Source organism: Lutjanus erythropterus, chromosome 14, assembly GCF_056507025.1.
Source record: "Lutjanus erythropterus isolate fLutEry1 chromosome 14, fLutEry1.hap2, whole genome shotgun sequence".
Taxonomy (NCBI): Eukaryota; Metazoa; Chordata; class Actinopteri; order Lutjaniformes; family Lutjanidae; genus Lutjanus; species Lutjanus erythropterus.
Genome location: NC_139330.1, coordinates 24827942 through 24843862, shown reverse-complemented (window position 1 = coordinate 24843862; position 15921 = coordinate 24827942). Strand labels below are relative to the sequence as shown.

The window sequence follows — 15921 nt, the reverse complement described above, 5'->3', positions numbered from 1 at the left end:
CAGGACTAATATAACTAGGCCAGTTGTGCCTAATGTTGAGTCTATTTTTCGTAGCCCACGGCCCCTTTCTGTTGTCTACAGAGAAACAAGCACATATGTGTCCAAAATCACTCTTCCCTTCTCAGTACATTGAGCAGAAAAAGTATTAAAAGGATAATTCTGACTATCTGAAGCATGAGGCACTCATCTACAGGCGGTGTATTTCCTACAGTGGTCGGCATGCTCTCAGTTTTGAGAAGCGGCATCAGCAGCAAAACAAATTTTAGCCACCCCCCGAAATCTGCATCAGTTTAAGTGGACACCCTATTTAGAATATTGTCACCACCTTACATTGCAGTTACAGCCTTTTCTGACAGGCAATCACTGTTATATAAGCCAAACATTGCGCTCTCAAAACCAACCAAACTCCATAAGCAAAATCAGTAATTTTACCTTACAAAATACTGGAGTTGCTGGTCTACGACTGCCTCAATTTATTAGTCTGTCTGTGTTACTGTGTGACTTTATTTTCTGAAAGGTTAATATGGATTCACCCAAGTTGTACAATAACACAAACAAACTACCTGCTTGAGACAGTGGTAGACTATAAACTAACATGTTCTGCAAGATAAGACTCTTGATTTGTCTATGGTTGGTTCCTTTTGAGTGATACCTGGCTTATGTAACAACAGTTTCATAAAGGCTGTCAGATGGCAAAGTAAAGCTGTGAAAATATGTACATCTAGAGTACACTTCGCTGATGTAATTTCTTTAGTATCAACATTTTTAAGTGTTAAATAGTGTTTAATACATTTTTTTCTGGTTGCTTTTAGCTTGTGTGCTGGTGCCTATCTCTGCTTATACACTGACTATCTATGAGAAACTCATGCAGCCCCACATCAAGTAAACAGAACTATCCCTTTAATCCTAATTTTGCTCCATTACTGGCCAGTGTAGTGTTGCATAATTAACATTTACACATTTATCAATAGTGAAGCACTAATGCAGTGCAGATTTTTAGCAAGTAGTGTACATGATTTTTCATTCAAATGTGAGATTTTGGGGATCTCCAATATGTCACTGAAGTAAATGTAGCGCACACGGAGGAGTGCACTACAAGGAGTGCCTTGGACAAAGCCCAGGTGTGTCTAGTGATGTACAGCAAAAATTAGGAATAAGCCATTAGAAATCCTACTAACATTGGCCTGACCGATCCGTGTGCTTTTCAGTTTGCCTGACATTTTCTGAACTTGCTCAGTCACACAGATGCCACTGTCTAACAGAACGCTTGACTGCTCTCTTAGTGAAAGGGGACTGCCACATACCGACCGGTGCATCCAAAATATAAAAAGAGATGTACCTTCTTCCTCTGTAGACTACAATGAAAAAATCTCTGAGGAAGGAAGACCTCAAACATGTTCTGTTTCTTTGGAAAAGCCCTGATCTGTGTTACATAAAGTGAATTATCTGACTGAAGGAGGCGGAGGAAGCCATGTGTTTGATTACCGGAGTAAACAGATAGAAGACAGAAATGACAATATTGCAGTTGGAAGGTAAGTTATTTCTTAATCACTTCCTCTTTCAGCTTGTCAGCCAGATGTTTTCTCTTCTGTAGTTTTTTCCTCTCCTCAGCAGATATGTCCTGCGTAAAGAGACCAGACAAGACAGAGTGGTTAATAAGTGGATGGATGAGATAATAATCACCACCAGCGGCTTGAGACAAAATGTTGACTGAGTGGAAATGACTACTAAAATACAACAAAGCACACACTCATACATGTCTGAGCTAGAAATCTAAATGAAAGCAGCTGGTTTTGGGAATATGACTATGCTATAAAGTGATATAAAATAATCAAATATTTAGAAAGCTTAATGCATCTAAAGATGCTGATAAATTAAAATACTAGCTTTCAATCCAAATTAATTTCAGATTATTTGAAGTGGGGTTTTATGAGGTACTTATGGTAGATAGCAGTTGGCACACTTCCAGTTTTGCGAAGCACGGAGGAGTACCAGCATGAAAGCTAAGCAATTAACTGCTGTGGACAGGAGCAACAACAAAAGGCTTTTTAGTCACTTAAAAAAAGTTCACCTAAAGTTCACCAAAGTCTCTGCAATATTTAGAATAGAATATTCACTGCTTTACTTTGCAGACAGTCTTTTCTGACAGGAACACAAGCCAAATATTGCTCTCTCCAAATGAACCAAACTCCATAGGCGAAATCAGAAAGTTCACCTTGCAGAACAGAAGGTGCTGGTCCAACACTGCCTCAATCTGTTTTTTTTGTGTGATTGTGTTATTGTGTGACTGTGGTGAATCTGAACTAACCCTTTCAAACACAGAAGTCACACAGTGACACAAACAAACTAACTGATCAAGGCAGCAGTAGACGAGCAACTGCCATATTCTGTAACGTAAAATGACTGATTTTGCCAATGGAGTCTGGTGGAGTGCGAAAGAGCGATATATAATGGCAGTTTGCTGTTGGAAAAAACTGTCTTATGGCAACGTAAAGATGTGAAAATCTTGTAAATATAGCATACTCTTAAACTGATAGGTTTTTTTTTAAGGTCAACCTTTTTTTAACTGGCTAACATACCTTTTGTTGCTGATCCTGTCCAAAGCAGTACATTTGCTTCTCCAAACTGACAATGTGCCAAATCTAGCATAGGTAATACACTGACTATCAATAAGTACCTCATACAACCAGACTTAAAATTATCTGAACTATCCCTTTAAAACTATATATAGCTTTTTTCAGTGGGTGCAATTTCAATCCACAGTGAAAATGAGGCTTTGTTCCCTTCACTTTGTGTCTTTAATAAGCAATTAATTGTTACTGGAAGTAAAGGAGCACAGTCTAATCTTTTTCTGCTGGATGGGGACAGAAGATTTTCTGTAAGACAGAGTGTGACAGTAAGGACGGAAGTGGGTGGGTGGGGGCACTACACAGCAAAACTTTAACAAAACACTCAGCACAAATGATTAATGTGTCACATCAGGCAGAGGCAGCTGATGGATCACCTTCTGTTTGGAGGAGTTAGTGGAGTGTTGTGCTGGAGGAGGAAGAGGTTGAGGAGGAAGAAGAGGAGCAGGAGGGGTACAAGCCCCATTCTTCTGGGACTGCCCCACTGCCCCCTGATAAGCCAGACCATGTCAGATATAGATGGAAGGAGATGAAGAAGAAGAATCCAATAAATAAATCAGAAGGATGATGAAAAGAAAGAAAAATTAGGAGGGAAAATGTGGGTTAAAGAAAATTTGGTCAAAATCAAGAAATGACTTTTGCAATTAAAAGACTGAAGAAAATAAATATCACCAAAATGTAAAGTATGGATATTAAATTATGAGGTCCTGGTACAATTTCTTACTGTGATTGCTGAGCCAAAACTCACCATGAAACTATCTATAGTCAGTTTAACTTCTACTAATAACTCCGATGGACCAAAATGAGGAGTTTGTGAAAAGTTCATTACATCTAACATCAAGTAAAATGTAATGACGCCTGCCATATTAAATATGCTCCACACGTTCAAGTGCCCTCTAACAGTCAGGTGGTTGATCCTGACCTCTGACCTCATTGTGAATGGAGGTATAACAGGCTGTAGTTACCGGAGTGGTGGTGGTGGTTGTGGGTGTGGGTGCTTCCTCTGGTGTTGTGGTCTGCTTGGTTTTCTGCTGTTCTTTTTTCAGAGCATGTAGTTTGTCTCGCTGCTGACGCAGATATGCTGCCCTCTGCTGGAGCTGCTCTTGCTGAGACGCTGACAACTCCTGGAGGGAATTGGAGGTGAAGATGAGACAGGAGTACAACTCAAACCATGTACAAGCAAACATGAATTCCTCCCAATTAAAGGTCCAGTGTGTAAGATTTAGGGAGATCTATTAGCAGAATATGACAGAAATGGAATACAATACTAATAAGTATTTATTCATTAGTGTATAATCACCTGAAATAACCGCTGGTTTCTTTGCATTAGAATGAGGCATTTTTATTTACAGAGAACGTGGGTCCTCTTCCATGGTGGCTGCCATGTTGCATTGCCTGGGGCAAATAAAAGGCCTCGTGGACTAGTAAATCTAGCAATTCACTTATCCAGGTGGGCAAGTGGTAAAAAATAATTAGACACTGTTTTTTCCAGAGCTGATGATAGATGTAGATCAGAGTGTACCATCTTACCCCTTTCTCATCTCTATTGAGAGCTGCTCATGCACAGTACTGATCAGGCACTTGCAAGAAAACAGCGGTCCGTAAAGACAAAGTTTTTGAGCTGAAGTGCAAGCGAGCATTTCAATTATCTCGGAAACAGGAGTTTAGTAGGGTGGCGTGAAAGGATGTGGGCGAAGTACTAACTTTATATTGGGTGGAAAGCAAAGCGGATAAACTGGTGATGATAAAAGTCATGTCAAGTTTACAAAATACATCCCTGGAGTGCCATAATAAGAGATGATGGCATCTTCCTTGCATGGCAGCTAAGAGGGCTGCCTACAGCCCCTCATCCAAGGCCTTGCCAGGATTTGTACGAAACATGAACACTCAGGCAAGCCAGGTAATCGCAAAACTGATCACAGTGGATCATGTTTCTAAAAACACTACTTGCAAGTTCCACTAGTTACTCTGGTCAGTAGATTTCTGACCCACTTCCACAAGTGAAAAAAACACACTGACATTGAAGCCTGCATTAGCCCTGAAGAGATAACCAAAGACTAACTCTAAATACGGCTTTCGTGTTCTGCACAAGTTTCACAGCTGATGTAGATTTTCCTACACACCTGGGAGATGCAGTGTTTGCAATCTGCAAGCTCAATGGTAGATGCAACTACATCCTACACACTGGTGCTGTTAAACATGACTTAGGAGAAAACTTTGAATTTTTGAGCACCCATGGGTGCGATAAGAAAAAATAAAAAATAAAACAAATGCATATTTTTAAATATATGCTAAGTTAAATCTTTCTGGTGCCATTTTACATTGTGTGTTTGAGAAACTGTATGTGTTCGTTACACACTAAACTGATCTCTGCTGACCATAAACTATGAAGCTGTTAAAACCTTCAGATTCCTGCACCTTCCAGATTAAGAATCTTTATTTTCTATAGTTCATCTCTGACGTGGTGGTGTGCAAACTAAAAAACAAAAAACAAAACTGCCAGACACATTAACGAGGGAATTTAATATCCAGCAGAGCTTGTGTTTCAGACAACTGTCCTACCAAACAAGAGGAAGGCAGAACAACCCGTCAAACAAAAAGAGGCACTGAAGTAGGAAGATAACTTGGTTGGCACCACCAGATTTAGCATGTTCATGACACTAAGCAGAATAAATCACACTGCATCTCACTCATGATGTACTCTACAGTATGTAGCAGGCTCACAGACTCACTGTATATGGCTTAGAGAAGCCGGCCTCCCTGTGTGCCTCCTCCAGACATGCCTCGGCTGCAGTCTGGCTGCTGCTGCTCTGCTCCTTGGTGTCAGGACTGACGCTGACGAGGGGTTCACCAGATTTTACTGGAGGTTTCACTGCTGGAAGGACTCTGGACTCCACACCATTACTGTCACAACCTGCATACACATATTCAAAGCAATTTGACTGCTCATGAGGCTTATTTATAAACTATTTTTCTCAACTCAATACATGAACTCCATAAATTGTGGAATTCATCCTCACTTTACCACACTGTAACCCAAATTTCCTTCAGAGGTTAAGTTTCTGAAGTTGGATTTGGATTTATTAAAGGTTTTCCCAAAATTAAACCACCTAAATGTGGTGGGGAGACAAAAGGACAAAAGGAGGAAGAGTTTAGAGTCAGAGAATTGGTGGTGAGGAGTTTGAAGTCCTCCTGCGGTACCTGATGTAGGTTTTGACGTGGAGGTGCTCTTAGCTGCATTCTTCTCATTTCCACCTCCTGCAGCAGCTGTCTTGCCCTCTTGTTTTCTTACAGATTTGCCATTGACCTGGAGGGAGGGACCCACAGGTATTAATACACATTATACAGATGACGCAACCACTACATTAAATTCAGCCCACTATTACAACATGCTAATGCTAGAAAGCAGCAGCTACAACACCATATAGAGTCCACAGACTGTAGACTATAGACTTAAAGAAACCTTCACATGACTATAATGACAAACACAAGTCACAGATTCCAGCTGTTTTTAATCTACTGATAGTACACAAGCAATGTAATTTACAGACTTTACAACTACATAGCCACCACATCACCAACCTACTACACAGGCTATGAAACTACTACCTTCTATCTACCCTCAGGATGCACTGATACCTAGTTTTTGGATACAATGCCAATTCTTGTAAATTTTGATATCAAGGAAATTTACAGCTGTTAATCTGTTAACAAGATTTTATATAGAAATCCTACATTTTGCATTTACAAATACAAAAACTTTTCACTTTGTTAACCATTACAGATGCCGTTGAAAATTGTATTAATGCATCCTTAAATTAAGCAGTAAACTGCTGTGTACTAAAAATTAGGTAACTAATTAAAGAGATAGTTTGTATTATTTGAAGTGGGATTGTATGAGGTACAGTCAATTTAAGTGTATGCAATACTTACAATATTTTCACTACTTTACCTTGCCGTCAGAGAGCTTTTTCAGATGGAAAAGCGCCGTTGTATAATCCAAATATCACTGTCTCTTGTTCAACCAGATCCATAGGCCAATCGGTACCTTTACGAAAACCTTTACGAGTTGCTGGTCTACTACTGTCTCAGTTAGTTACTTTGTGTGTGTTATTGTGTTTCTTCATTGTCATAAAGTTTTAATTCCGATTCACTAAAGTCATATGATAACACAAACAAAAAAACAGATCAAGGCAGCGATAGACCAGCAGCTCTTGTGTTCTGCAAGATAAAATTACTGATTTCACCAATAGAGTCTGGTAAAGTGAAAGACAGTGATATTTGGCTAATATAACAGCAGTTACCACTCTGAAAAGGTTGTCTGTCTGCAAAGTAAAGCAGTGAAAATATTCTAAATAGAGCCTACCTTTATACTGATATTGAAAGTTTTTTTTTATATAGGACTTTTTATAAGTGGCTAAAATACATTTTGCTGCTGACCCTGTCCACAGCAGTACGTCACTTAGATTCCATGCTGGTACTCTTAATAAACACCTCATACAACCCCTCTTCATCCTAACTATCCTTATAAAATGTTACTCCATGGATGGTTCGGTTACCAGATTAAATTCAGTGGCAGTGTTTCCATTCACTAGTGGGATGTGGTGACCATTAGTGCTGCTGTTGCCACCAGTCCCTTCAGCTTTGGCCTTAGCATGAAATAAAAAACACAACACTGTCAGGTTGTAAAGGAGAGATGGGGCTCTAACATCATTAATCATTGGGAGCATTGCAGCAAGTCTGATTTGTTAGAAAAATGATGGGAGATAACAGACCAACAAAGGTAACACAGTAAGGAGTTTTACAGATACCATCCCTTCTTATCAGAGGTTTTTTTTTGTTGTTGGCGCTCACACACAAAAATCCTTACAAGGTTCATATGAGGCTCCTCAGTTTGGCTGGTCCGCAGGTCTTATTTGGCTCACACAGATCAAGATGCATTACCTTGGCAGTGTTGCTTTGCTGGCTGGGAGCAGAAGTAGTATTCTGGGCTTCCCTGCCTTCTGCCATCGGCTTATTAGTACAGCTGCTGGAAGTGGAACCGACCTCTTCCTCTAATAACAGCCGCTTGGACATTTCCTCATCATACTCCTCCTTTGATTTTCTGATAACAAATCAGTGGGAGAGAAAAAGAAAGTGTCTGCTTTAACTACAGTTCAATATGAGATTTGATCCAGGGCTATGAGACTTGACTGAATTTTCACTATGCATAAATTAGATCAAGTAATTTCTTTTGCAAAGCTTGAAATGTATGAACTGGTCCTGCTACAGAGTCTTCAGGAACCCACTTGGATTGTTTTAAAGTATGTTTAGTAGCGCAGGTGTGATAATAGTCTAGTTAATTTAAAGTTAAGAAGGTTTTGTTGTCCATTTAACCTTTGGCTAATGACACAAATGGACTAGAATCTAGAATAAGACACCAACGTCAGGGATTTCCACATGATAACCACGCTATACCTGAGTTTGCTCAGAGGGATCACCACGCAGATCCTTTAATTTGATTTATTTAGCCACTTAAACTGCCTTAGAGGAGACTTCCGTAAAGCATTTACTATTGTATGTTTAGTTATCTGTTGGTATACAAATAGACAGATCATGTAAAAGAGCAAACTACACCAATACATTTTATCATTTTCATCATAGTCATTCCAGTTGTTACTATGACTGTAGCTTGTCAGATATCCTATTAATATTTTTGTAGTGCTCTGAAATATTTGTAGCACAGCAAAACATTTGGACTGTCATTCAAACTGAATCTGCACAGACAATGCATAGTCATAGTGTAGCTGCAATCAGAGACTAAAGGAAACAATTCCTTCATGGTGCATTCAGGGGCTTATCAGGAAGTCAGCTGCAGGAAAGCAGCATACTGACAGTATATCTGGAAGAGAGGTATTGCAGGAGAATGCAGCGCTGATAAGCAGCCAGAGTACCCCGGTAAGACAAAGGGGTCAGAAATACTATTTTTTTAGTTGCTTGTTTAGTGTCAATCCCTCCAACCTAAATTAGCTGGACCCTAAGGAGCTTAGCTGCGGTCCCATTAGACTCAGTGTGTTCTACTTGGCCAGGCTGACACATGTAAAATCCCATTAGAGAGCAGGGGCTGGAGCTTCTACAAACCTGGGCACATACAGCCACTGTGCCCACGTCTACTGACTTAAACTACAAGATGTTTTATGGAATATGTTTCCATTTCTAAGTAAAGTAATTATGATTTTTCAAAATAAAAACATGATGAGGAAAAAAACAGATCTAGTCAGATCAGTGTGTCCAGATGTTGTATATATAATGACATAAATATATTTGTGAGCTTCATAAAAGTTGAGGACTGAAAGATGAACCTCTCACAGGCTTACATGATGAATTTTGTGCTTTTTGTCAGAATTAAGGGAGTAAAAATCATACATACAGACACATCTCCATACATATTACCAGGGCACAAAATTAGCAGCAGTTAAATGCTGGTAAAATATGAAAGTGGTTGGTTGGTCACTCACCAGCCATCAACAACGGTAAGCTATTGAGTAGGCGGTAATATTTAAATATTCACTAGCTATTTGACTGGGGGACAAAAAAAGTTCATTGTGACCCCTACATGTTACGCTATGAGTATTGCTACTCATAACATCACAACTCCATACTTAGTATCACAATATTCTATTTCAACTTTACTAGAAATAATTCAAGATGTCCATCATCACAGTCAGGATATCTATACAATTCTGATTGTTGTTTGAAGATTTAAATCCCTAATAGTGGATGGTTGACTTGGTGTGTGTGAGAGATAGAAAGACAGCAAGACAGAGAAAACATGTTACTGTCTGTATTATATTGTCCATATTATATATATATAGAGAGAGAGAGAACAAGTGACTTACCTGAGAACCTCCTCCAGGATTTTCATCTCTTGCTGCTGCAACTCTGTCATCACGTCCACACCATCAGTTAGACACTCTGGGAGGGTCCCTACACACGTGCATGCATGCACACACACACACACACACACACACACACACACACACACACACACACACACACACAGGCATATAACTGTATTTGCAGCTATATCAGTGGTGTTTTCGTGTTTTGGAGTGTGTGTTTTGGTGTATGTATGTGAATTAATCCAGCTTACCGTTCTGTTCTTTAATGACCCGGAGGGCCTGAAGCTGCAGCTCCATGTTCTTCTGGACCATCAGTGAACGAAACATCTGGAAGTCATCTGTAGCCAGTACTGGTTGGAACACCGACTATACAACAAAAACATCAACTGCGTAAGACCATGAAAAATCACCATATCCAAAAGATAATTATTGATGAATGGCATTAAGACTAGGTACAGAGAAAAACTGTGGCAGTAGAGAATGGGTCAGTACACACAGCTATAGAGCCCAAAAGCACATTATGTTTGGAGTTTAAGTTAAAGGTCCATTGTTTGAGATTTACAGGGATGTATTCACAGAATGTGGCAGCAATGGAATATATTATTCATAAGTATGTTTTAACTTGTGTATAATCCCCTGAATATAAGAATTGTTGTGTTTTCGTTACCTTACAAGAGTGTGCAGGTCCTCTTCATAGATGTATCATAATGAACTAGATAGTGTATGAAAACATGACTGATATTTCTACTGTGATATTGATTTGCAATAGAAGGGGAATGATCATTCTCATTTTCATTGAAAAACATAGTAAAAGGATTATGGTGTGAGTTTTGTGGAGATTTGCACGTTTTTTCTTTGTAGAATATGATGTATAAGGCAGGACATTTCTGCAGCATGATAGTATTTAACTTGAAATGGTATTCTGAAACACATTTTGCTTTTAGCAAATATTGTGCCACTTGCAATTTGAAAATTGCAGAAGGCCGTATTGTGATTTTGATAAATATTTGATTAACTCTTCAGCCCAAGTTTGCAATGTTCAAGCTCACCCCTAGATGCTGATAAACCCTGTACACTTGTCCCTCAAGGATTAGTTTATTTTAATATTCTTTTATTAGCAAATGTATCAATTAGGCTAAACCTTACTCTTGTATAGCTACACGTCTATCTTGTCAGGTCAACTGAGGTCTAGAGAATATTCGCAGAAAAACAATCAAGATATTGGCACATGTGAAAACCTCTGGCAGAATAAATAGTCAGTGTTCCTATCAGGGTATTCTGCCTCTAGCAGATCAGGACGGGATGTACAGTACGGCCAAGCATTGTGAGGATCTCAAATCAAGTCCCTGCAAAAGCGAAGCTATGTTTGTAAACAGAGTGCTACTTAGGCATAATCTTTCACATTAGCTTCCTGTCTGTCTCCTGTCAGATCTGTGCCACATCTAGGCTAATGCTAGGCAAATCTTTTGACTAACCTTAAATACATGATCAACGTTCTTAGTGTAATACAACCGGGTCACCAGGTTCTCAGTCTGCCAGCTCAGCTTCTTTCTTTCTCCACTCTCTAGTTCCCTTTTTCAGTCTCTCTTATCCGATACCGTTTCTACCTAAAGCCCCAACCTACACTGCATCCTGTTTCTCTCAGTGACTTAATCACAGAGAAGGTACAGTCAGCTACAGTAAGTAAGTCTAAAGAGATATGACACCGCAATACCTTCCTTTGAGTCATTAGCCTCCGTCTGTCTGCTGTAGTACCTGAGTTGTCTACATTTCAAAGTCAAGACCCGACCTCTTATCAGCCGCTGATCAGATGAAAAGTCACACTGTACAAATAAACACATAGCAAAACTGTCTGAGATAAGACCCACAGACAATGTGAAAAATTATTTTGTCTTTACTTATTTGTTTTCTCTATTCAATTCTCTTAAAGGCTGCTATTCTAATTTCATTATTATTATTAGATACATTATATTATTATTATCAGAATCTGACTTATTTTGCAAAAATCTGTCTTTTTCCTGCCACTATAAAAATGAAGACACACACAAAGCTGTCACCTAAAAATCTTTCAGTGATTTTTAAACCTGGGCCATATTTTTTATTTTTCTAGTTTTTTCAAACAGGACAATTAATTCAAGTAAATTATGTATCACTGATTTTGCTGCACACTTTGACAAAGATTTAGTTTACGGGAGCTCTGCCATTCAGGACACCAAAGTAATGCAATTAATATCTCATATAGTTGAACCTAAAAAAGCATCTAAAATGCAATTAAGCAAGATAAGGCATTTGTACTACTCTTTGTAATCTTTATACAAAGCTTTAGCATGGGTAAACTGAGACACCTCTATGTACTGCAATTTCTGTGACAGTTAATCTTTGTTTTAGGAGAATTTGACCTGCTTTGTGGACATTAACGATTTATCTCAGTGGTAATTAATGAGATCCACGTCTCCCAAGGATTGCAATGAAATCCAGATCTCCATCTCTGCCAATCTGGCACAGACATATTCCCTACTGATCAGTGCCAAGGTTTAAAGTGTAAGTAATAGAATTCTTATTCAACCAACATAATACACTCTTAAAACCTTCTGTTATTTGTCTCAAACAGCCTGGGCAAACTGTTACAACTTGGGATACAAATACACATAGACACAACATATTTTTGGCCTGTGACTGCAGTCATAGCCCTTACAACATACATTCCATGCTTTATACACAACCACCAGTAGGCCACTGGGCATCAGCTGCAGGGTTGCCAGTTATTGAGGGAAGGGGCCAACCTGTTTGCTGATGAACTTTCAAACTCAAGGTTTATTTTCCAACTTTTCTGCTACATTTTCATCGCCTCATCAGGTACTGCTGGTTTATTACCTCTGACTTGCTCCATTTGTTTCTCTCATACTGTTCCTTAAACAGACAATCTCCGAATTTGTATGGGAATTAGTGTCAGATCTTTTCATGAAAGAACAGTTGAGATTTTTTCCACTGACTACGCAAAGGTGTTGCAGCAGTGTGTATGAAACCTCAAAAAAGCCATGTTAGAGATTGATGTAACATCATCAAACAATGTAAAGCTATCTGGAGACTGAATAACATCCTCTGTGATTTTCTGAAAGAAAAAACATGGAAGCACTAGACAGTTCATGTCTGTCTCCTCATTTCCACCCAAACGTTTGTAGGTAGTCTGTCATAAGGAATACTGAACAAATCCAATATTGCAAAATTGGACTAAATGTTAAACGTGGCAACAACGTAAGTGCCTCATGTTAGGACTGGGCTTAAAAATAATATCTTGATCTTTTTTAGGTTATTCCCCAATATATGATAGATAATGTATATTGATAACACTCATTTTATCTAATATAACATACTGTAAGGACTGGGCAAGACAAAATCAAATATGACAATATTTTTGACCAAATACCTTCATATAAATATTGCGACAATACTGTAATACTGTAAGGATGACTATTGACACAACACAAAATATTAACACAATGAAATTGATCAGTAATATGGATATAATTGCTAAGTGGGTAAATGCAAATAATAGAACAGTCAATAGATAACAGTCAATAACAGACAATATCTGTAATCTATATCTGTATCTATGTATAATATTGATATATTGCCCAACCCTACCCCATGTCAAGTTTTAGTCAATCAAAACAAGATAGAGTCCTCATAGCCAGGGTACAGGTGCTGCATTAATAATTGCTTGTTGGTACAGTTGCATAGCAAAAGTGGAGGCATGTACTCTGCTTAGTGCAGTACATTTACCCAATTGTATACATGTTTGGGTAACACACTTCAGCCTGACAAAGTCATGGCACTTATATAGGGCACATCTAAATATAGTTTAGGATAAAAACAGAAATGTGGTTGTAGATTATGTCACAACCTGATTTCTCATTTTGCTTATTCTTCAGGAAAACACACTTCTGCTTTGAAAGAGAGACACGGAGACAAGCCATGTTTGCACCATGTGAAAAGCAGTATAACTGGGGGTTATGCAAGCAAATCCTACTCTTGATTCTCCCCTCGGGTTAACTGGCAGGCTGACAGTGGTGTGAACATGGAGCTTAACATACCTGCAGTGTTTTGGACTTGGCAAAAGGAGAAGTGCATGCATCCAGAAACTGCTGCTCGTTGATGCCAACCTCCTGCATGTAATTATCTAACAGCTTCTCCACCTACAAAAGCAAAGCAGCTTACATCAGTCCAGATTGTTGAGTCAGCAATATGAAACCACTAAATGAGCAATGTTGATGAGGCAATGCATGAAAATAGAATAGGAAAAATATTTATGTTTCAGTTCATATGTGTGAAACATCTGGAGCAAAGACTGTACTCACCAATTTCTTATACTGCAGATGGATGTCTGTGTATGATAACTTATTTTCATCTTCGTCATCAAAGACTAAAAAAGGCCAAATAACATGTAAATGTTAGTAAGATAATTCAGGATTTATACTGTGCCCAGAGGAGTCATTTAAAAAAACATCCTAAACCAGGGGTGTCAAACATAAAGCCAGTAGGCCAGAACTGGCCGGCAAAATGGTCCAATTCAGCCCGCTGGATGACTTTGCAAGGAGAAAAAAATGTAGAGCAGTCATCAATTCCAGACCACAATGTTATTTATATACTATAATATTGACTGTTGTGTAAAATACTGTCAATCGGCAACATCAAGCATAAAATAATCTCTATTGGACTATTGGAAATGTATCTTAAAATAATATTGGTGGCCAGCACTGTGGCAACAGGGCTCCAACACTGTGGAAATGTCTGGAACATAAGAATTTCTACATCTCAACAACTTGTTCAAACAATAAAGACTTAAAACAATATATTGTTGTTCAGTTCCACAATGCATAATTGTTTTGTACATTTGTAGATTCTCTGTGATCTGTTGATTGTAATGCATATACAATGACAGTAGGCTCATTGTATATGGAAAAACTGAGACATTATTGAAATTGCACTTATTTTATTAAAACATCTCAGGGTGTTCATCATCTGTTCTATAAATGGATGGTCCATTACTTATGAACATCCTCAGGATGTACTTTTACTTCTTTACAATAAAATGGAAAAATGGAGGCTGTTATATATATAGATTAAATTATGTAATGGTTTTACAAGTCTGGCCCACTTGAGATTGGGCTGTCTGTGGCCCGTGACCTAAAATGAGTCCTGAACTTTCTTTATCTAGCAATCAACACTGATTCTATGGTCTTGTACTGTTAATTGCACACTAAAAAGTGAATGGAAATGGTAGCTAAGGTTTCCACTTAGGTAGCTATCTTGCTAACATTAGCTACTGTTACTGTGGTAACGTTAGGGCTTGCCACCTTTATCGTCACCTGAGTGCTTTCTGGTTTAAAATTAATGTCGAGGCTAATATTCCAAAATTATAATTAACACCCAACAAACACGTGTGTTAAATAAAATGCTGAATTATCAGGCGGTAAAATATATCTTATGTCACAAATTCTAAATATACGTTAACAAAAACATCGCAGGCACAAGTTAGCGTTAGCTTAGCCGCTGTGCTAACATTGCATAGCTACAGAGAGGCTTTAACGTCCTATGAAAGCAGGCGTCCAAGACGGGCGGATAACATGTTTTTACCTGTGCATTTGTTTTCCATGAAGTCTGTGACAGGAATGACCCATTCGGGACTTCCCAGGTAGCCAACGATGCTCTCTATAACCCATTCAGAGTCATCCTCAGCCATGTTGGCTGCTGCTGGGTAGCGTTAACAACAACAACACGAGCACAGCGATGTTTTTCCTCGGGTCGGCGCGTGCAGCTCCTCTACAGCAGCTCGAACAGATGGAAAAAGACATCTGGTTTATTGTCTTTCACAAACTACTCCCCATGTCCCGTCGCGGTGCTGTTTCTCCACTCTTGACGGGACGGGACGGTCTCCGACAAGAAAAGCACACTCATGAATTTGCAGTCGGGAGTGGTGACGCCTAATCGGTTGCTAAGGTAACGGTTACGTCAGTCCGCTGCTGCTCGAGCCCAGGTAGGTACTAACCACAGGAATCTCTGCTGCTCTCCCTCAGTTTCACTTCTCTTCATACCACCTTTTCCTAGATTTTAGCCAGTGGTGGAAAGAGTGCTGAAAATATGTGATCAAGTACCGTTACATTACTAAAATATTACTCAATTACAAGTAAAAGTGCTGGTGTTAAAGAACTACTTAAGCAAAAGTAGTCTTCTTCTCAGAAACTACTCAGAGTAATAGTTAAGTTTTAACCATTGATGTTTAATGCATTATCAGTAGCAGCATTTAATCAATTTCTCCAAATCATCAATATAAAATTCTCCAATGTCCAATACCAGCCTGTGCTGTTCCCTTCAGGTGTGTTGCTTAATGCACTCTTGGTTGATCTCCTACA

General features: G+C 38.9%; 1 protein-coding gene across 2 annotated transcripts; it reads right to left on the bottom strand.

Moving 5' to 3' along the window:
- Positions 1-841: 841 nt before the first annotated feature.
- cfap36 (cilia and flagella associated protein 36) lies at positions 842-15477 on the bottom strand. Of its 2 annotated transcripts, XM_084736371.1 has the most exons (12): positions 15146-15477; positions 13867-13931; positions 13603-13704; positions 9760-9874; positions 9506-9593; positions 7572-7731; positions 7187-7276; positions 5829-5934; positions 5360-5541; positions 3593-3751; positions 3005-3118; positions 842-1621 (listed from the first exon to the last, which is right to left on the bottom strand). In XM_084736371.1, the coding sequence occupies exons 1-12, from the start codon at positions 15249-15251 to the stop codon at positions 1538-1540; spliced, it is 1371 nt and encodes a 456-aa protein (XP_084592497.1). In that variant the 5' UTR covers positions 15252-15477; the 3' UTR covers positions 842-1537. The 2 variants fall into 2 exon arrangements, with proteins under 2 accessions (XP_084592497.1, XP_084592498.1); XM_084736372.1 differs by lacking the exons at positions 3005-3118; positions 7187-7276.
- Between the last annotated feature and the right edge of the window lie 444 nt (positions 15478-15921).

Coding starts and splice junctions, on each gene's coding strand:
- cfap36 (XM_084736371.1), bottom strand. CDS start 15,251: ATGGCTGAGGATGACTCTGAATGGGTTATAGAGAGCATCGTTGGCTAC. Junction 5,542..5,828: donor CACGTCAAAACCTACATCAG/GTACCGCAGGAG, acceptor ATGTGTATGCAG/GTTGTGACAGTAATGGTGTG. Junction 3,752..5,359: donor GCTTCTCTAAGCCATATACA/GTGAGTCTGTGA, acceptor AATTCCCTCCAG/GAGTTGTCAGCGTCTCAGCA.